A 20478-nucleotide genomic window follows, 5' to 3' on the forward strand; every position below is an offset into this window, starting at 1 on the left:
AGAGAACATTTTTAGAAATTTTTTTCTGTCAAAATGTGAACTATTTGTGTGATTTCCAGTCAAAAACTAAAAAAGTTTGAAGAAAATATTTAATAATTTTTGTATTTTTATATTATCTTTTCCTGGATGTTTCTTATAAAATTAGGGCATCTAGAGAACATTTTTAGAAATTTTTTTCTATAAAATTTTCTGTCAAAATGTGAACTTTTTGTGTCATTTCAGGTCAAAAACTAAAAAGGTTTGACAAAACGTTTTGAAAAAATATTTTTTTTTAATTTTATCTTTTCTTGCATGTTTCTCATAAAATTAGGGAATTTAGAGAACATGTTTAGAAGTTTTTTTCTATAAAATCTTTTGTCAAAATGTGTCAAAATGACACAGTAAGTTTACTGTGTCATTTTTGGTCAAAAACTAAAAAGGTTTGACAAACACTTAAAAAAACTTTTGTTTTAATTGTATCTTTTCCTTCATGTTTCTCATTAAATAAGAGCATTTATAGAACATTTTTAGAATTTTTTTCTATAACATTTTCTGTCAAAATGTGAACTTTTTGTGTCATTTCCGATCAAAAACTAAAACGTTTGACGAAAATTTTTGTTAAATTATCTATTTTAGATTGTATCTTTTTTTGCATTTTTATCATAAAATTAGGGCATTTAGAGAACATTTTTAGAAATTTTATTCAATAAAACTTTCTGTCAAAATGTGAACTTTCTGTGTCATTTCTGGTCAAAAACTAAAAAAGTTTGACAAAAAATTATAATAAAATTATTTTTTTTAAATTCTATCTTTACCTGCATGTTTCTAATAAAATTAGGACATTTAGAGAACATTTTTAGAAATTCTTTTCTATAAAAATTTCGGTCAAAAAGTGAACTCTTCATGTCATTTTTGGTCAAAAACTAATAAATTTTGATGAAGATTTTCAAACAAATATTTTTCAAAATTGTATCTTTATCTATCAGACCAGATTTTATCTATCTATCTTTTTAGAAATGTTCAGAAATTAGAAAGTTAGAAATTTTCTTTAAACTTTTCTGTCATAATGTGAACTTTTTGTGTCATTTCAGGTCAAAAACTAAAAAAGTTTGACAAAACTTTGAAAAATTATTTTTCTTAATTTTATCTTTTCTTGCATGTTTCTCAAGTTTTTCCATTAACTTTTCTGTCAAAATGTGAACTTTTTGTGACTTTTTTTGGTCAAAAACAAAAGGTTTGATGAAAACTTTTGTAGAATTATTTTTTAAAACTGTATCTTTTCCTGTATGTTTCTCATAAAATAAGGGGATTTACAGAACATGTTTAGACATTTAATTCTATAAAATCTTTTGTCAAAATGTGAACTTTTTGTCATTTCTGATCAAAATCTAAAAATGTTTGATGTAAATTTTTGTAAAATTATTTTTTAAAATTGTATCTTTTATTGCATGTTTCTCATAAAATTTGTGCTTTTAGAAAACATTTTTACAAATATTTTTCCTTAAAATCTACTGTCAAAATGTGAACTGTTTGTGTCATTTCTGATCAAAAACTAAAAAGGTTTGAAGAAAATTTTTAATATTTTTTTTATTTTTTCCTGGATGTTTCTTATCAAATAAGGGCATTTATAGAACATTTTTTGAAATTTTTTTTTTTTTTAATTTCTGTCAAAATATGAAAATTTCTATTGTAATTTTTGGTAAAAAACTAAGCATTCTGGGGATTTGTTTTGAATTTTTTTGACAAAATGCTAGTTTTGCATGTCATTTCAAAACAGTATTGGCAAAACAAAATAGGAAATAAAACCTCCTACCTTTGATGTAAGACAGCTGTGCTGGTAGCATGTTGTCAGGAGGTGGCACAATTGATCTTGAACACAGTTCAGTAATCTGAATTGAAGAGGTGAGTGTTTAAGGTCTTTTGATGTTGATGCAGTTGCCTCTTGATACTTTGCACAGAACTCTCTGGTACACCATGTCTGATTGTCACTGGTTTGGTCCAGACACATGTCTAGCCTTAGGCTTCATTTTCTGAGATCTGAGATAAAAAAAGATCCTTTAGTTGCTTCAGGGATAAAGAAGCATTACTGTCCTGCTTTCAATTCCTCTTTTGGTTGATTCTCCATCTTAAAAGCCTTGTAGTAATGGAGTTGTGCTTCAGTCAATGCTGCTGACAGACAAAAGAGTCAGCATTGAATGAATGAAAGACAGAGTGACAGTGTTGGAGTCAGCATCTGACTCTACACTCTTAGGTCACACATTTGGTTCTAACATCATCGGTTTGGTTCAGATCAGTACTTAAGTAACTGATACTGCAGTGCACGTTTGTTGCCTCAAACAAACACAGACACTGCAGAGCCAGACCATCACACTCAGGATCTGATCATTATAAAACAGCCCGAATCGCTCGGATTAACATGGAACTCACCACCAGATCAGTTTTAATCAAATCAAAGGATAAACAACTGGGGAGTGGTCTTTGAGCAAGTCCTCATCCCAGTAGTGATGCACCGAGAACCTCATCCAGTGTAAAGACACAGATTACAGTCATTCTTCTAATCTAATATGAAGCACACAGCAGTTCTGAACAGGCATTGCTGATGATATACTTTGTTTTCTTTATACAACCATGACAGAGGATCATCATCTGACCTCCACCTGATGGGTGAAGGCATGTCAGGAAACTTGAACAGGTAAGAGCTGTCGACTGATGAGGGCCATGATGAGGTGAGAGCCTTGACCAGAAGCACGTGACCAGGAATGGAGTTCACAGCAAACACTTATGGGTTTATTTCTCATCCAGACCAGCTTTCAGCTGAGCTTCGAGGGCCATTTTGTCAAATGTGCGCATGTTGGTCTCCTCACGCACTTTGTCCCTCACATGAAAAGATGCTCTGGCCACGGAGCGAGCGCTCTCCAGCACGGCCTTCTTTTCTTTAAAAATCTGCTCACTCTTCTCCAGCTTTCTCTCGATGGACTGCAGCAGCTCCAGACGTCTTTGCTTCTCCTCCTCCTCCACCCTCTGCCTGTTGAGTTTCTGGAGTCTCTCCTTCTCCTGTCGGCTCTGGACGGCCCTCTGAGCCTTCTCTTTGGCCCTGACCTCAGCCACTAACGCTGCCTGATGAGCTCGTTTCTCCGCCTCCTTCGCACGGGCCTCTATCAGCTGCTGCTGCTGCTTCTCACGCTTCTCCGCAGCCCTGCGTGCCTTCTCGATCTGCTTCTCCTCACGTTTGGCCTTTTCCTTCAGCTCCTGCGCTCGTCGTTCAACTATCTGTTCATAGTTCTCCAGGGAGCGGCTGAGCTTCTCCTCCGCATTCCTCCTGGCCTCCTCCCTCTCCTCCTGCTCCCTGCGAGCAATTTCCTGGACCAGGGCAGCATGACGTCTCTTCTCAGCCTTGTTTAGGCCTCGTCTCTCCTCCTGGGCTTGGTGCTCCTTCTCCTGCCTCTTCAGCTCAGCCATGGTGAGCTTCTCCTTCAGCAGCAGCCTCTCCTGCTCCAGCACAGCCGCCCTCTCCTCCTCCAGAGCCTTCAGGTTCTGCTCTTGAAGTGCTTTTTTGTGCTTTTCCTCCCGTGCCGCCTGCTGCAGCTTCAGGAGACGACTGCGCTCCTGCTGCTCTGCCAGCTCCCTCCATCGCTCCTCGCTCTCCTCTGCCTGTCGCATTTTGGCAGCTGCCGATTCTTTCTCCTGCTGGCTCAGCCTTCGCTGGCGTATCGACACCTGTGTTTGCCACACTCTCTGGCACTGAAGCATTGCACGCTGCTTCTCCCTCTCCTCCTGCTCTCTCCGTAGCTCCTCCTTTCTACGCTCACTGTCCCACTGGAGGTGAGCGACGTAGCGAGTCTGACTCATGATGTCTTCTTCCTGAAACCTAGCGAGCATCAGAGCTGCGATTTTGCGGTCTCGCTCGGACACCGCCTTCAGGCCTTGACGCTTCACCTCCTTCAAGATGCGCTCCACCTTCTGTGTGGTGTGAGGAGAGTGGCTCAGGTCACCCAGGCTGAGGCTCCGGCCCATCAGGGAGTTGAAAGTCGCCAGAGTGCGAGCTCTAGGGCAGAACGCTTTAATCCAGCGATCTCGTGCTCCATCCCAGCTGTAGGAGGAGGAGGCTCCTGACTCTGAGGAGGTACATGTGGTGGTGGTTGTGGTGGAGGTGGAGCAGCATACGGGATCAATCTTTCGTTGTAAGGACTCCAAGGAATGGCTCTTTACTCTGGATCGAGAATGAAGTTTGACATGTCCATTGTGATGGGAAAACTGCCGCGCCGTGACACCGTTAGGAGAAGTCCCACGGCTCTTAGCCGCTGGCTTTGACACGGACGTTGTTAGTGTAGTGTTGGCTCTGGGGAAGGACGGCGGTTTTGGAGACGTTCTGGGGAAAGTGTTTGAAGATTTACTTCCTGAGGATTTCCTGATAACTGGTGGAGGGCCAGAGGAGAGTGATCGTGACGCCTTCACTCGCTCAGTGGAAGAGGACAAAGGACGCTTGGTAAATCCTTGGTAAGTGGTCTTGGAAGGTGGTAAAGAGGGTGAAGAAGCAGTTTTTGAAGACTGAGGGGACACTGGATGGGAAGACTTCGGGGCAGGACCCAGACTATCAGCACAACTTTTCGGTAAAAGACTTGTTTTAGAGGTCGGAGGAGATGTTAAGTCTTTGGAGAAGGTCACACCATCTCCTGAAGATGAGCTACAGCTCACTGGCACAGATGTAAGGGGTTGACTGGTCCCAGCAGGGGGCGTGTTCACAGATGAAGGTGTAACTCCGTTACTGCTGTTGACCGCTGCCTGCAGAATCCTTCGTTTCTCCTCCCTGATGATTCTCTCTCTCTCCTCTCGGCACTGGCGCAGCTTTGCGTGCCTGTCCTTCTCGTAGATCTCAAACAGCCCTGTGGCCACGCGCATGGAGCGCCCAGGGGCCTCCCGGGCAAAGTCAGAGAGAGGCCGAGGAAGCAGTTCCACAGGTTTGACGCCACATCGAGCGCACGCCTCCAGAGAGCGAGGGCTCGTCAGAACGTATCGGCTGCCCTCAGCAGCTGGAGAGTCAAAGTTGTACAGGTCGAGGTGCAACTTTGGTGAGACATCTGCCTCAGTCTGTGGCTGAGGAGGCTGAGGCTGAGGCTGAGGCTGAGGCTGAGGTTGAGGCTGAGGCGCTGGCCCCTGAGGGGCGGCTTCTGTTGCTGCCGAGCTAGCGACGTGGCAGGGACTGGGCCCAGCGCTGCCAGTGGGTGGCGTTTCAAACCCAGCATCTCCATCCTCCTCTGTTGTTGCACCATCAGCTTCTTCTGGCAACCGAGGTTCTTCTGTAGCCACAGCTGGAGCGTCGAGGTGTGGGCCTTTACACTTGTTCTGCTCCTCAGCCTCCGAGGGATCCACCATAGTTGGCTGATGCTGCAAGTAGAAAGGGAGAGGGAGAGGAGGAGCTGTGAACCATACACAGGACAAAACAGGTTCATACTGTTTGTAATTAGAAGAGTATTTCCTCCAGCCAGAGCTTAAAGAGACTGTGGGGGGAGGGGGATGTAACAGCAGTGATAGAGCTCCAAACATGCATGAACACATGTTCCTCCCCACACTGACATTACAGCAGATGAGACATTTTTCCCTCCAGGGAAGTGACATAAAACACAGAAACACCACAGAGCCTTTAATAGAGGCTCTATTTTTAGCAGAGTTACTAGGCTGAGAGAAATTGATTACTCACAGTAAGATGTTTCACTCTATATCACACTATCACCGTGAAAGAAACCCTAAGCGTAGACCTGCAGTATGTATAATTAATGCCTCAATGGTGGAGTGTGGATGTAAGATTCCCCGGCTGGTAAACACGCCGTGGTCAGACCTGATGTGCAGTGCTGTAGTGATGTGGATCCATCACACAGATGAGGCCTACAGTAGGTGTGTTTTCACAGTGTCAGCAGGAGGAGCAGCTGACACAGACAACATTAAAACAGCCTTGATTTGTTCAGATGTCCATGTCTGCTGGGTGACGCCTACCTTCTGTTCGCTGCTCTGTTATTAAACCACTGTTTACTGCTGTTGTTCTGGCATTTGTGACACGTCCCACTGTGTCGCACAACAGTAAAAACACAGACACACTAACCTGCCAGTTTGTAGAAGGGCTTTTAAACCGCTGCTTTGTTCCCTTTCGGTCTGGTCCACCCTCCTCCTTCCCCGCATAATATCAGGTCTCATTCGGGGGGGGACATGTCCTCGGCCCAGAGATGGAGCATCACATCATCTCTCCATCCTCCTCCTCCAGCAGCACAAACACGACAGAGGCAGACGGAGGATGTCGCAGAAGAGCAGCCTGCTCAGGTCTGTGTGCCGTCTGTTCTTCACCGACAGAAAAGATAGAGAAAATAAATGAAAAATCCTGATTTAAAATCTGAAATTCTTGTTAAAACAGCCAAAACACGGTCTCGGCGTTTCCTGTGTTAATCCCTCAGTGAGGTGTCTCCCGTAAACACCCTCCGTCTCCACCTGCTTTTCAGCAGCAGCATCCTTCCGCCATTCTGCCTCAACTCTGCCCTCTGGTGGCAAATGTACTGAACTCAACAATCCCCCCTTTGACTTCTTTAAGCTCTATAAAAAAACACGTCACCACTCAGACCCCATCTGTCCGCTGTCAAAATATCGTCATTTGTTTATGTACTTTTTATGGAATCACGTGATCAAAATGGCTTCATATTACTAATTATTTTTATGTCCAATTACTGGGTAAAATTCATTCATGTTTTATTAGCTAATACAACTGGTAATTTGTACTAAAAACAATTGCATCGCTTTATACAAGGGAAACCAATGTCAACTACGAATAGAATAAAGTACAAATTGTATTTCAAATGTTTTTATTTTGTCAAAAGCCTCAAACCGTCGAGTACGAATTTGTAACACGACTGTAACTCCTTGTGATAACCACTAGAGGGAAGTACAGTAACAGATTCAAGAAGGTTAGATAGCCAATCACCAGGAAGTTCTTGCCTTCGTTATTACTGTGTACATTTAACTAAACAAGTTTACATCGAATAGTTAAATGATTTTTAAATTTTTTTTTTTAAACAAGTTTACATCGAATAGTTAAATTTTTTTTTTTTAAATAACACTCCCTGATATTCATCGATTTAATGTTTACCCACTGACTGTTTATAATAAAGTGTCATGCAGTATTCAGTTGCAGTTTGACTGGTTGATTACTTTTTGTTAAATGCACTTAGAACACGTTCTGATTCTCCTATAACACCAATCCAATGTCAACAAGTGTTAATACAGTTGTTTTTCTACATCCATTTTTCCAGAGAAGAAGACACTGTGATCTTCAACATCTTTTTCAGGGCCAGGACCATCAGACTGATGGAAAGATGGGCTCACTGCCTTTTATTAAGCAGAGAGAGACCGGTGTTGGTCATACTTCAGTTTGACTGTTCTGGTTTTATCCAGTCAGAGCAGCTGAATCAGGATTAGGTAATGCTGTGATGAGAATCTCAGTGATTATGACCCACTAAACTTCTGACCCGCTGCGCGAACAGGACCAGTTTAATTGGCCCCACCCTTCAGCTGCAGCAGGAGGACAGTGGCTAACAAGCGACAACAGGGAACGTGCGGACTGGCTTGTTAACTGAGGGAACGGGGTCTGGGAGGGTGGTGGTAAAAGGGCAGCATTGGTGTGGTGGCTGCACAGCTCACTGGTTCTGCTCCACACAGCTTCTGTGTTTTTGTTTTCGGTCAGACATGGTCTCCTCCACCAAGCTGCACTGGAGTTCATGGAGAGGTGAGCTGCTGGAGCGGTCATGGAGATCAGTCCAGCAAACCATCTGGTGATGGTGGTGAGGGCTTGAAGCATTCATTCATACTCTGCTAGTGCACCAGGGGACGGGCTACATGTGTAACATACGCACTCAGATTTCTACTTTTATTTAGTTTTTCTTGTAGAGCCAGTAAAAATGTCAACCTAGACCCCTGAACATGGATAATACCAGTCCCTAGACACTAGAATGATCAGAGAATATGAATTAGTATAACAATTCTGGATTAACAGATGAGAAAATATATATAATTATCTCACACCACAGGATTATTTCACTATCTGGCCTCCAATTATGGCTGTAACTTTGAACACAAATTTGGCAGAAGTCCCATTAACCAACATTATAATTAGCCTCTGTGTGTCTTTAAAACATTGGTGTAACCCCCTATAACTGTTTAAAGAAAAGATTACATGGATTGTTGACATACATATACAGCATTTAATACATTCAGTGCAATATATTCAAATTAAATGCTACTTCAAAAAAAACCCAAAAATTAAGTTTTCAGCCATTTTTTTAAAATATGAAACTAATTTGGACAAAAATAGCCAGCCTGTTAGCATGCTAGCTTATTGTTACTTGAAAAAATAAAACAAACACTGGGTTTAAACAACTTGAATTGTGAAATTTTTGAAAAAAAAAATGGTATAAAGTTAAAGGTTGCTCTGGATCCGACTCAAAGTAACATGACGTTAATATTTTTCTTTGGCTACATGTAGACAATGGTGTTCAGCAGCCAGTGAGTGATTAAGAAGAGAGGAATTCTAACAGCACAGCCAGCTCTTCATCAGTCCTGTCTGGATGAACTACACGACTTTGACCGCATTAAAAGAAAATCATTTCTAAAGGCATGGTTTCATCTGAAAGTTTATAGACGGAGGCATAGTAACCATCAGTCGGCATTTCTGGCTGAGTGGCCTCGACAGTCAGCAGCCTCGGCTGAAATCAACTCACCCGTTTTATTTCTCTTCAGGAGGCAGATCTGGGCCTCGGCTCTGTGTGTGACAAGCACAGATAAAGACAAGAAAACTGTATTACAGTAGTGAAAACACAGAGATTCAGCCAACACCACGTCTCCAGCAGCTTCGCATTTTCCACATTATAATGTATTTCCACTGCTACTGCAATGAATTTGTGTCAAAGAGGAAACAGTAGTTCATAAAACTACATTTATGCTCAGTGGGTCACACTGTGACTTTTATAGCGATTTTTCACTTTCTCATGTCAGTAAATGTAATCCTACAGTATATAAGTAATGTTTTATGGCTTATTTTATATCAGCCAATCACTGTGTAACACATTATGCTTGTATGTATTTACTGCTGCTACAGCACATATACAGTTCACCAGGGTTTATGCAGATTTTTTTCGCAAAAACAAATTCCATAGTTTGATAGGTCACTTAAGCTGTACACACCTAGGTCATCATGACTCTCACCGTCAGGTTTGACATTAAACAAAAATCAAGCACTAATGGCTACAAGCCCACCCCACATTTACTGTCTTTCTGAGCGAACGTCATGACATGTATGGACACTGTTTATTTAGAATTGTCAACAATTCCGTGTCAGTAATAGAGGTTTGGTTTTCAATTTAAACTATCCTCTATATAGTATATAGGAGTGTATATATGATAATACACACACACACACAAATACCAGGAATGTTCTAGAATGTAAAGCACAGTGAGTCCTAATGTATCAAAACAGTGCTCTACAGAGGGAGCTGCGGTGCGTGGCCTTGCCTTACACGGCAGTCTTTTAGTCCAGGTGTTTTACGTACGTTCTGATGCGGGACTTGAACTCTGTGACTTCATTAAAATTTCAAAGCCAATAGAAGTGACACAGTAAACAGACAGTGGGCTGAATATCCTCCAGCCCACTGTCTCTGAGGTTATGAGAAAGTGAGCAGCACAGAAGCTTTCACATGTAAATGTCCAGTATTGTCCTGATGTTGTGAGAGTTCCCTCAACAGCCCAGTCTTTCTCCTGCACACTCAGTGCCCTGCTGGACCTCAGCGGTCTTTAGTGGACCTCAGTGGTCCTGTGAAGACAGAGACCTCTGTTTGCCCCCCTGTTCACATATCCAGCCTCTGTTTGCCAACAGAAAAGACAGGTTTTCTGGACACTTTCAACAACTGGCATTTTCCACATTATAATGTATTTCCACTGCTACTGCAATGAATTTGTGTCAAAGAGGAAACAGTAGTTCATAAAACTACATTTATGCTCAGTGGGTCACACTGTGACTTTTATAGCGATTTTTCACTTTCTCATGTCAGTAAATGTAATCCTACAGTATATAAGTAATGTTTTATGGCTTATTTTATATCAGCCAATCACTGTGTAACACATTATGCTTGTATGTATTTACTGCTGCTACAGCACATATACAGTTCACCAGGGTTTATGCAGATTTTTTTCGCAAAAACAAATTCCATAGTTTGATAGGTCACTTAAGCTGTACACACCTAGGTCATCATGACTCTCACCGTCAGGTTTGACATTAAACAAAAATCAAGCACTAATGGCTACAAGCCCACCCCACATTTACTGTCTTTCTGAGCGAACGTCATGACATGTATGGACACTGTTTATTTAGAATTGTCAACAATTCCGTGTCAGTAATAGAGGTTTGGTTTTCAATTTAAACTATCCTCTATATAGTATATAGGAGTGTATATATGATAATACACACACACACACAAATACCAGGAATGTTCTAGAATGTAAAGCACAGTGAGTCCTAATGTATCAAAACAGTGCTCTACAGAGGGAGCTGCGGTGCGTGGCCTTGCCTTACACGGCAGTCTTTTAGTCCAGGTGTTTTACGTACGTTCTGATGCGGGACTTGAACTCTGTGACTTCATTAAAATTTCAAAGCCAATAGAAGTGACACAGTAAACAGACAGTGGGCTGAATATCCTCCAGCCCACTGTCTCTGAGGTTATGAGAAAGTGAGCAGCACAGAAGCTTTCACATGTAAATGTCCAGTATTGTCCTGATGTTGTGAGAGTTCCCTCAACAGCCCAGTCTTTCTCCTGCACACTCAGTGCCCTGCTGGACCTCAGCGGTCTTTAGTGGACCTCAGTGGTCCTGTGAAGACAGAGACCTCTGTTTGCCCCCCTGTTCACATATCCAGCCTCTGTTTGCCAACAGAAAAGACAGGTTTTCTGGACACTTTCAACAACTGACCCTAACACCCCACTGCCCCCCCCCCTCCCTCAGCTCTGTCCTCTGTGTTGATGGTACAGAGCTCTAATGCTGGTGTGGAACAGTGGCCCCCTCCCCCTTCAGTAGAGAGGGGAAAAGGTCCCAGAGAGAGAGCTGTTAATTCAATCAGCGGTGTGGTATGCTCAATTAGGCATCCATAAGGGCCCTGGATGTGTCCAGGGGCCCCGAGGAGGGCAGGCGGCCCAGTCCCCAGGAGGTATTAATTGTGGATGACAGTGTGTAAACAGTGGTGTGAAAAGACGGCACAGGTGCAGGACACCCCAGTCCAGACTCAAAAGGTCTTTTCACACCCTTGTCTCCATGTGGCCACTCTCTTTATCCCTCACTGCTCTGACTAATGTCAGGGATAATTTTCTCTGGATGTTTATTTGTTGCTGTGTGTTTTCCCCACATGTTTCTACATGTGAGAGTGTGTCTTTGACAAGGGTAATAAGAGGGCGGATTATTACTACTGCTGCTGCTGACCAGTCAAAGCCCTACATGCCGTTTTCAGGAGTTGGTGAAAATTGCAGGCAGAACATGTGAAATATGTGGAATTTATGAAATTAAATCCAGACCCAGACTTTAAAAGGAGTTGTTGTTTTATTTTTATCTGACTTTAGGATTTTCCATTGCCAGCTCCCAGCCAGGGTCTGTGATTGGTTATTTTTGTCAATCCTAATTTTCAAAGGTCTATCAAATATATACAGTATATAAAGAAAATAGTCCTGCAGTGTGAAGTGGTAAATATTTACTCAAGTACATTATGAGGTGAGATTAAAGTATATACTATAATATTCTTACTGCACTTACAAGCCCACTAATTTTACATGTAGGAATTGAAATAATTACTGTATATCCAGGTGTGTAAGAATACCTTTAGTTTCTTTCCACATCTTAGAGCTTTAAAACATGGAGTTCTACCTGATACTGCTGCCAAAATCACACACATTTCTCCCACGTTCATTCTCTGCAGGATCTTCCTGCTTCAATAAATACAAGTAACTCCTGCTCAACAGGTATTAATTCAACTTAGGGAAGCAACTACAGTAACCAGACATCGGTGAACTCACCACAGTCGGTCCTGATGTCTGCGAGGGAGGGTCTCCGTGAGTTGGAGTTGATCTTCCAGCTCAGTTTCTGCCCACAGCATGGCTGCAGCTCAGCTGGTACTGCAGTTGTCCTTGATTGATTCCAGACTTGGTAGGTGAAACACTGCCCCCCACTGACAGGTAGGTAGATGGTGAAACCTGTAGTGTAAAGTACTCCGAGTGATCCTCAGGACTAGAGAAGCTAAACAATTAGCTGCTGGTTGAACTAGTTACCAACTAACAGAGAGGTAGACACTGGTGGATCCCTTGACCTTCTGAACATCTACGTGGTGTTCTTTACCACTTGTTTTATGTTTAAACCAGTAACCCAGTATAACCAGTATGAACAGGAGAATGGATGTGTGAACTGGAACAGACCTGTGGTCTAACTAATTAATCATCATTATCATTCTCCCAGACACTTCTGCTCCTCCACTGCTACACACTAGGACATGAGTGAGGAGAACCACCACTCACAGCTGTGACAATAACACTACACGGACAACGGTGGGTTTAAAGTGGACCAATAAGTGAAAATCCAGATGTTTCACTGCCTTGAGTTCATGTAGGCTTCTGTTTGTCTCCCTTTATAATCTGACTGCCCCTCAGTCTTTCTTCCCTCTGACCTTTTTCTTGAGTCCTCTTCATCCTTTCTGAGAAAATGGGCCTTTTCTGGAACGGCCTGAATGGTGTGCACACAGAAATCATTAATGTTGACCCTAATTGTACCAATTCCAGCAGCTCAATAGCTCTAATTACAAGGCTCTTCACTGAGGCACTCGAAAAGCCGCTCAACTGTCATAGCTAACAATTAAAAAATATCTATGGGACAAAGAGTGAGTAAGGAAGGCAGGGAGGGGAGGGGGTGTTGACCGGATGGCCCCTTTCAGCTCTTTAAAAGACCCGTTTCTGTGGACTGAAGCTAGGACACCTGCACTAAACACTCAGCCGCTCCTTGTTCTGTTCTTTTTTTTGAACTAGCTCTGAATGGGCCACACAATGTATCTGAAAGAGTAAAGATGGAGAAAGAGAGGGTGAGGAGGGGGAGAGGACAGAGGTTCAGAGGACACTACAGTGTGGGAGCAGCAGCAGAACTTTTATATAACAGTGAATCTAAAAGCAGACTCTAGTTTTATCCCTACATGGTGGTGGTTTATTGTTTCCCATTAGGAACACACTGGTTCACAGGCCACATGGAGTCACAGCCACTGAAGTGTATTAACGCCTCACTGTTTAACATTTAACCTCAGGACTAATATGTAACAAGGACAAATACTTTATCAGAGAAAATACTTTATTTACTTCTGATAAATGTCATTAGAGCCTATTGTCATGGACTAGTCTGTGACTGCAATTAAACAACTCACAATGACTGACTGACTCAGTAACTCTCATTTACTGATTGAGTTACTCCCTCAATTAATGAGTCAATAACTGACTGACTGACTGACTGATTGACTGACTGACTGACTGACTGACTGCTTGTTTCAGCAGTGTGCACTTTCCTACTGACTTTAATCTATAAATGTTCTCATGTGGTCAGTGACCAGGTCAGATGTCAGTGGGCTGTTACAGAGCTTTAGCTCAGTGGATGGAGAGCACAGCCTCACAGCCTGACCTCACAGCTGTCCCTTCATTGTCTCTGCTGTTCTTAAAGACACAGGGTAAAACAGTGGCTCCTCCTGGTGCTGACTACATTTCTCCATTTATTTTTGACTTAAACATCTGTCACCATAGTTTGATCTTTAGTTGGTTTTTAATTAGTTGAGTCGTTCATCAGTATTTATCACTAACAGGACTATAAAGTTAGCTCAAATATGGGAACCTTCAATTCAAAAACAGTTTCCTTTCCTCTCTCCTTCTGCCTTCGTCTCCTTCCTACCCCATCTAACTCCCCCACCTCCTTCTACTTACCTCCACTCCTTTTCTCCAAATGCCTCGTCTCAGCCTCCCTTTTTTATTTTCCTGTTCTCTTTTCCTCCCTCCTCCTCTATGTTCGCCCCCTCTCTTCATCCCTCCCTGTTTCTCCTTCTCTCCACCTCACCCTCTTCACTAGTTCTTTCTTACTCCTCCTTCCTCAGTTTCTATCATAGCTATTTCTACTTTTTCATTCATAAGAATGTGTGCTTCTTCATCATTTGTCCTCCTCTCTTTTCTGTCTTGGCTTCATTTCTTTTTCCCTCCCTGTCACTGTCTGCGTCCCTGTTATTTTCCCCTTTTTTAAATATTTCTACTCTCTTTAATCTATCCCTCGGCAGCTTCTTCTCCTCTTCCTCTTCCTCTTCCTCTGCTCAGACCTACGTCTTGGACCAGCGTGCTGTGGGTGTGTCTTTGACTCTCACCCACCCTCTGATTGGTCAGCCTCAGCTGTCAGTCATGACCACTGCCCCCTCCTCTGCTTTTAAATGAGGATGAGATGGAAGCAGGCAGGACTCAACCTGTGGAAGCAGCGATGAGCAGCTGATCAGAAACAGAAGAAACTGCATCAGAATGACATGATTTCAAAGAACAGACAGAAAGGTGTGAGCAGAGGAGAGAGGAGAAGAAAACCCTGAGGACGCAGGGAACCACCAGGAGTAAACTGTGGGTGTGTGTGTGTGTGTGTGTGTGTGCAGGGTCTGTTGGACATCAGTGGGACACACACCTACACACAGACAGTCAAACTCAAGGACATCATGATCCTGTCAGCCTTTCTCATCGTGCCCTTGTCTCACCTGCTGACGTCTATGCTCCTCTGTTATCTGCCACAAGTGTCTACGCAGAAATCTGGATCACGGGTGAGTTCACACTCAACTGACACACACACACACACACACACACACACGACTGTGGATCTGCACATTTTTCACACAGCTTTAGATTATCTCTCAGGCAGAGGCCTGTCACTGGTGTGTGTGTGTGTGTGTGTGTGTGTGAGACATTTGCTGTTGATGCATTAATATGGAGTTATGAGTGGCGTCTTAAATAAACCAGTGCTCAGATGACAGTAGACGTGTTGATGTTTGACGTCCAGAAATATGACCACGGTGCTGGCAGGAAAGATTCTATAGGAACGTGACCTTTGCCCTCTGGCCTTGATTGAGTAGACTCTCATTCAACCACAGCAGTTCTTTGAATCCGTCAGGATTTAAAGTCTACATAGAACTTGGGTTTGGCCGTTACAGCAGAGCGTCTTGACTTCAGTGCAGTTCAGCTGCAGGTTTTCTGGTGTTCTCTGCGTCCTCTCTCAGATTGGAGTCTGAAGTATTTGTTTGATTTCTTTTTACGTTGTCACATGGTCTCTGAACTTAGGTTACAAATAAAGTAAAAAACAGGCATTCAAAAAGTTCAGAAAACTCTAAATCTAGTTCTAAATTCAATGACAAGAGGACAAGACTAAACACATTTATATTTTTAAATAAAAGGACTTGCTTTACTGTATGTCTGCGTTTCTTGATAAGTTAGGAAATCCTGCAGCTGCACTAAACTGTCAATAAACAGTATTTACAAATCAGCTTCTTCATGTTACATTGCTCTGTGGTTGTGTCTTTTTTTCCCCTTAAAACCACAAACTGTACTCTGCCAGAAAACGTAAAAGTTTCCTGTTTTGGAAAGTCCAGACTTTTTCCAGAGAGTCTCCTCTGATCCCATCCTAGGTTCAGATGAAACCAAAAGCTACTGCCACAAAATTACACAAATTTGTCAAGTGAAGATGAGAAAAGAGAAAATGAAAATCCAGATTCTTCTATTCGAGTTAACTCGATATTATTTTATATCTGTATTTTTTTACTTCAGCATCACTGACTGGTTCCTCCAGCCGTCGTCTCAGCCCTGTCCGTTTTTGTCTTTTTTGCATACAGCTAGGGGCTAAAACAGAATAAATGTGGCCTTGAGAGGAACAGCATGGTTTCACTTTACAGATGTAGAATAATGTCTGTGGTCAGAGCGATGGGAGGTGAGAACTATTCAGAACTATTTCACAATGTCTTTAAACCCACAGAATGGTTCTGTGGGACAGTAACAAGAATTTGATAGCACAGAGAAGTCACTGATGGTGTCATTAAAGTTGCTGTGGCTGAATTATGAGGTTCAATGTCAAGTGCATCAACATACGAACTACCAAAAGCTCGGAGTAAAATGTGATCACAGTGACTCCCAATGGAGTTACACAAATAAATAACATCAACAACAAGTCTAACAATAACCACAAAAAGTAGCTGACTCTAACAAAGTTATCCATTTATAAGACAAAAAAAATCAGAAAATAATCTTCCAAATCTTAGCTTTAATATTTTCTTAACACAGTAGCTAAAAGCTAGAACAGAGTTGCTAATATTTAGCCTAAAGATATATTTAAGCTAGCAAGAAAGAGCAGAAAAGTTGGCTGTGAGAACAGAAACCTGTGACAAAAGTACCTCAGCCAGTTGATCATATGTGAATAAGAACTAAGTCCTGTTAAATATTTGCCAAAAGGACTTTGAGAAAGAAGCTCTACAGTTGCTCTTCCGCTAGGGACTCAGGTGTGGAGGAAAAGACAGGAAAAGTGTTTGAAATGTGATTTATTTGAAAATGTGCGTTGCTTTAGTAAAGAATGTTCTTCAGATTTCACGCTCTTCTCAGGATGACAAACTATCACCGTCGGCCTCTCCAGAACCACACTGGACCAATGCCAACACACACACACAGTGCTGCATTACACAGACACCTTTTTTTTCCTGTGTGAAATACTAATTATATTATTTGTAAATAATCAGGGCACCGACACAAACTCAACCTCCATCAAGAACAACCGTCTCTGATTCCTCTCTACCCTCTCCCTGGCCTTAAATCTGGCAGCGACCCTCTGAGTCCTGCTGCGTGCGCACCCACATGCACAGATACGCAGCAGATACTTTGAACATTGCTCACAGCTGTGGCAAAAAAAAAAAAAATTCCAGAATTCACACCCCCATTTTCCACATTCATATCAGGGATAAAACCGGAGTGCATAGCAGTGAGGCCGTCTCATTCCCCCCCGGGCTCCATGATGCAATGAGTGCACACGTCCAACACTTGCTGAGTTTGGGAACACGGGTAATTGGGAAACTAACAAAGCTTTAGACAATTTGCAGTTTTTGGCTTGCTATTTTGCCGTTTGTGTATTTCAGCCACATCTGTTGTTTTGAAGAGAGGTTGTACGTGATGCTGACACACAGTCAGAAGTGATAACACATTCAGAACCACCTGCGCTGGTGAGAGAGAGTTGGGTGACAATGGGTCAGAGTGTTTCTTACCGGTGTTTTGTCGCGGCGTTGTCCACATAACCTCCTGCAACAAAATCCATCAAAAGAACGATTCTTCACCACGTGACACTGGGAGTGTTGATCCACGTCTGCCTCAGTTAGACGTTTCCAACAAACAAACGTTTGGTGTTCAATGTTACAGTGGAGACCTACACTGTTCAGACCAATATAGGAAAAAAAGATTTAATATTAATGAAATATTAAGTTTATTCTTAGCCAAAGACACACAGGTGGTACTATCTATTGACGTTTCAATTCTGAAACCACACACACAAAGGGAGAAAGTACGCATATAGAACGCTTTGAATAAAAGCGTCTTCGAAATGTAACGTAATCTAACCAGCACGTTCTCCCAGTAACCACTAGAGGGAGCCACCAGTAGTAAACGTACCAGTTTAATCTATACTCAAATATCCTTTAAAACCAATAAAATGTTTACAATATAAAAACAATCAACAAATTAAATGTTAATTTAGTGGATTGTTGTCTCATTTTCTGAATCATTTTAATTTTCCATAACAGTCACATCTATGGGGAAGTGCAGTATATACGCCTTACATTATCTACTAAAGGTCATTTGAATTTGAATTTAGGAGTTCATCTGAGTTTTTTTTTGTTTTGTTTTTTTAATATTGAATCTCCGTGGCTCCGATGAAGGATCAGGTGAACAAGAGATTCTGAAGTAAATGTTTGTGTAAACATTTCCTTAACTTCTGTTATGGATTCAGACTGATCTAGTACTGAAGTACAGTACTTGTCATAACCACAGTAAAACACTGAGATACACTCTGCCTGTGGATCTGAGGACCAGGCTGGGAGAAAGGAACAAAACATTCAGCTAAGAAACAGTAAACAGGCAGAAGTACAGAACCTACTGTCAAAGGTTGGACACAGCGATTACTATTTGTCAGTATTTGATTAAAAAAACAAGAGGATGTAAAAAAAAATTGCAGTATTTTACTAGATTCTACTAGTCTGCACTAGTCCTAGTATCGTAAACGGAACTGGCCAATAAAACATAAACTCTATTTAACTCAAAATTCAGATTTTTTTTCAAATCTTGTTACTTAAACAAAACCACAAAAAGAACATTTTCTTATCTCTGATCAACAGTCAAAGATGTTTTAAGTTCACATCTAACTCCTAATGACTGCAACAATATTTCGCTCCTTTTCCCAGAATCATCCACCTAATGAGGCCGGTGTTAGACAGAGAGGAACAGTCTCATTCCCACTCACCTGTTTCCTTTTGTTTGTTGTTTGTCTTTGGCTGGAAAAATAGGGATAGCATCCACACGAACACATCGTTTGGTGGTCCACTTTTATCAATTCATCCTGTTCATACCACTGATGGGAAGTGATGATGAGCAGTCAGCTGGAATTCTTCAAAGTCTGCGTCAGTCACAACATGTAACAATAAGTGAAGCAGGAAACGTTTTCATTGGTGTGAGGTGGATAAGAAGTGCAGCGCAGGTGTGACACAGCAATGTTGAAGTACTGCAGTTTGTTGTCCCATGTCCTGTCAGTTTACCATACCTAACAAAATGGCATACGCTACATTACACAGTACACTACTGCGGTGATAGGAAAACTCTCTGCTGCACTGTTTTGAACACAACAACGCTGTTCTCCAAAAAAAGTAAAAACACTTTTCAACCTCGTCTTCCACTGTTGTTCACTCAAATGACTTGTGTCTGATGTCATCCATTGCAACCAGTGAATCTTTGTAGAAAATATATTCATAGTAAGACCACTAAAATTGTTTTTACCACTCGGAGCTTGATCTTAAGTGAGGAGACAAACGAGGGTTGTCTGGTTTATAGTTAACAGACATGATACTTGTGTGGACCCGAATAACACAGATGTTCTTGCACATTTCTCCATTAAGTCTTTATGAGGAAAAGGGTTCTGTGTGCAGCTATAAGGTCATAGTTTGGCAGCGACATCTTCTGTGAACAGTCATGAAAGAGAAACCTGTTAAGATTAACTTTGCCCCAAACAGCAGTTTGTGATTAGACGCTTTAGGGAGAAAAAAAAGAACAAATACAGGAACCAGTTGTTGGAGATGAGGCGGATACAGCAACATAAATATATGAGATTCTTCTCATTTTAGAACCTTGTTGCTCAGAATAGTTTCACTGTTGCCTGAGTGGGAACAGGAATTGTTTTCAGAGTCCATAAACCCTCATGAGTTAAATGTTTTACGTCAGTTTGCTCGTAAATTTTTACAATTTTTGAGGATAACGGTGCCACAGATATGGATTTCACAACACAAAACAAATGTATTTTTATGTTTCTGCAGTAAAAGTTGATATTTTGGCTACTACTTCACAGTGGTCAGAAGGTCAGTGGAAGACAAAAATAAAAAGGAATCTGACTTTCCACAAAAACATCAAAGGTTTGGTTTCCAATGTCTAAATGTGAAATTAGATTTTGGACAGAAAAAAGACAGAAAAAAAAATCATTTGGGAATTAACAAACCAAACCAACTCCTACTCTTGACCTAATTTTAAAATGTCAGCTTTGAATTTTGAGAAAGTCACCAGCGAGAAACTGTAAAAAATATGGCATACGACACTTCACTGCTTTAACCTCAGTCCTCCTGCTCCTGCAGTCACCAGCTCCTTTGTGGGTTTTTGTTGTTGTTTTTAAATGATGGTCTAAATGGGAGGTTTCATTTTTAACACTAAAACCAATTTGAATTTTCAAGGAGACCAGGAGAAGACACAGATTTCCATCTGTTCCTCTTTATTTTCTCCACTTGTCTTTTATCACACAGTCCAGTGACGTGTGTTAATTGAAACAGGATGAAGTTGGTATTCATTGTACAGACTCATTGAAAAGAAAATGCTAATTTCTGGACAAAAGGCACATTAAGATATTACCACAGCACAGCAGGGTTAGCTCCATGTTGTGAATAACATAAATTAAAACGTTGTATTTACTTTTTTCTGAAACATATTGTTGCTTTGTGCTGTAGATGAATACATTTTGCTTTAAAAAATATTCAGCCAATGGAAAAAACAGAAAAACAGAACCCATATTCACAAGCTATACTTGGACGGTCCAGTTAATCCAATCCCTAAGCTACAGGTTGTAAACGGTGTGCAGTCAACGTTTGGACTAACTGAGTCA

The 20478-nt window shown here is 41.6% G+C and overlaps 2 protein-coding genes across 10 annotated transcripts in view; one reads left to right on the forward strand and one right to left on the reverse strand.

Moving 5' to 3' along the window:
- Positions 1-20478, reverse strand: part of ccdc177 (coiled-coil domain containing 177) — a 100848-nt gene that overhangs the window by 1785 nt on the left and 78585 nt on the right. For 2 of the 4 annotated variants that reach the window (XM_025055453.1, XM_025055448.1), the window contains exons 7-12: positions 18583-18735; positions 17336-17498; positions 12066-12242; positions 8736-8776; positions 6077-6304; positions 1793-5364 (exon numbers count right to left, since the gene is read on the reverse strand). In XM_025055453.1, the coding sequence (XP_024911221.1) occupies positions 2767-5352 (2586 nt within the window). In that variant the 5' untranslated portion in view covers positions 5353-5364; positions 6077-6304; positions 8736-8776; ... (1 more) ...; positions 17336-17498; positions 18583-18735 and the 3' untranslated portion in view covers positions 1793-2766. Of the gene's footprint in view, positions 1-1792; positions 5365-6076; positions 6310-8735; positions 8777-12065; positions 13450-17335; positions 17499-18582; positions 18736-20478 lie in introns of those variants that run through there. The other 2 variants (XM_017033715.2, XM_017033712.2) reach the window with 2 other exon arrangements.
- smoc1 (SPARC related modular calcium binding 1) overlaps positions 13555-20478 on the forward strand; it is a 38933-nt gene continuing 32009 nt past the window's right edge. For 2 of the 6 annotated variants that reach the window (XM_017033716.2, XM_008314152.2), the window contains exon 1: positions 13556-14860. In XM_017033716.2, coding sequence (XP_016889205.1) covers positions 14759-14860 — 102 coding nt within the window. In that variant the 5' untranslated portion in view covers positions 13556-14758. Of the gene's footprint in view, positions 14861-20478 lie in introns of all 6 variants that reach the window. The other 4 variants (XM_017033718.2, XM_008314144.2, XM_017033724.2 and 1 more) reach the window with 4 other exon arrangements.

This window comes from Cynoglossus semilaevis, chromosome 1 (assembly GCF_000523025.1).
Source record: "Cynoglossus semilaevis isolate Cse_v1.0 chromosome 1, Cse_v1.0, whole genome shotgun sequence".
Lineage (NCBI taxonomy): Eukaryota > Metazoa > Chordata > Actinopteri > Pleuronectiformes > Cynoglossidae > Cynoglossus > Cynoglossus semilaevis.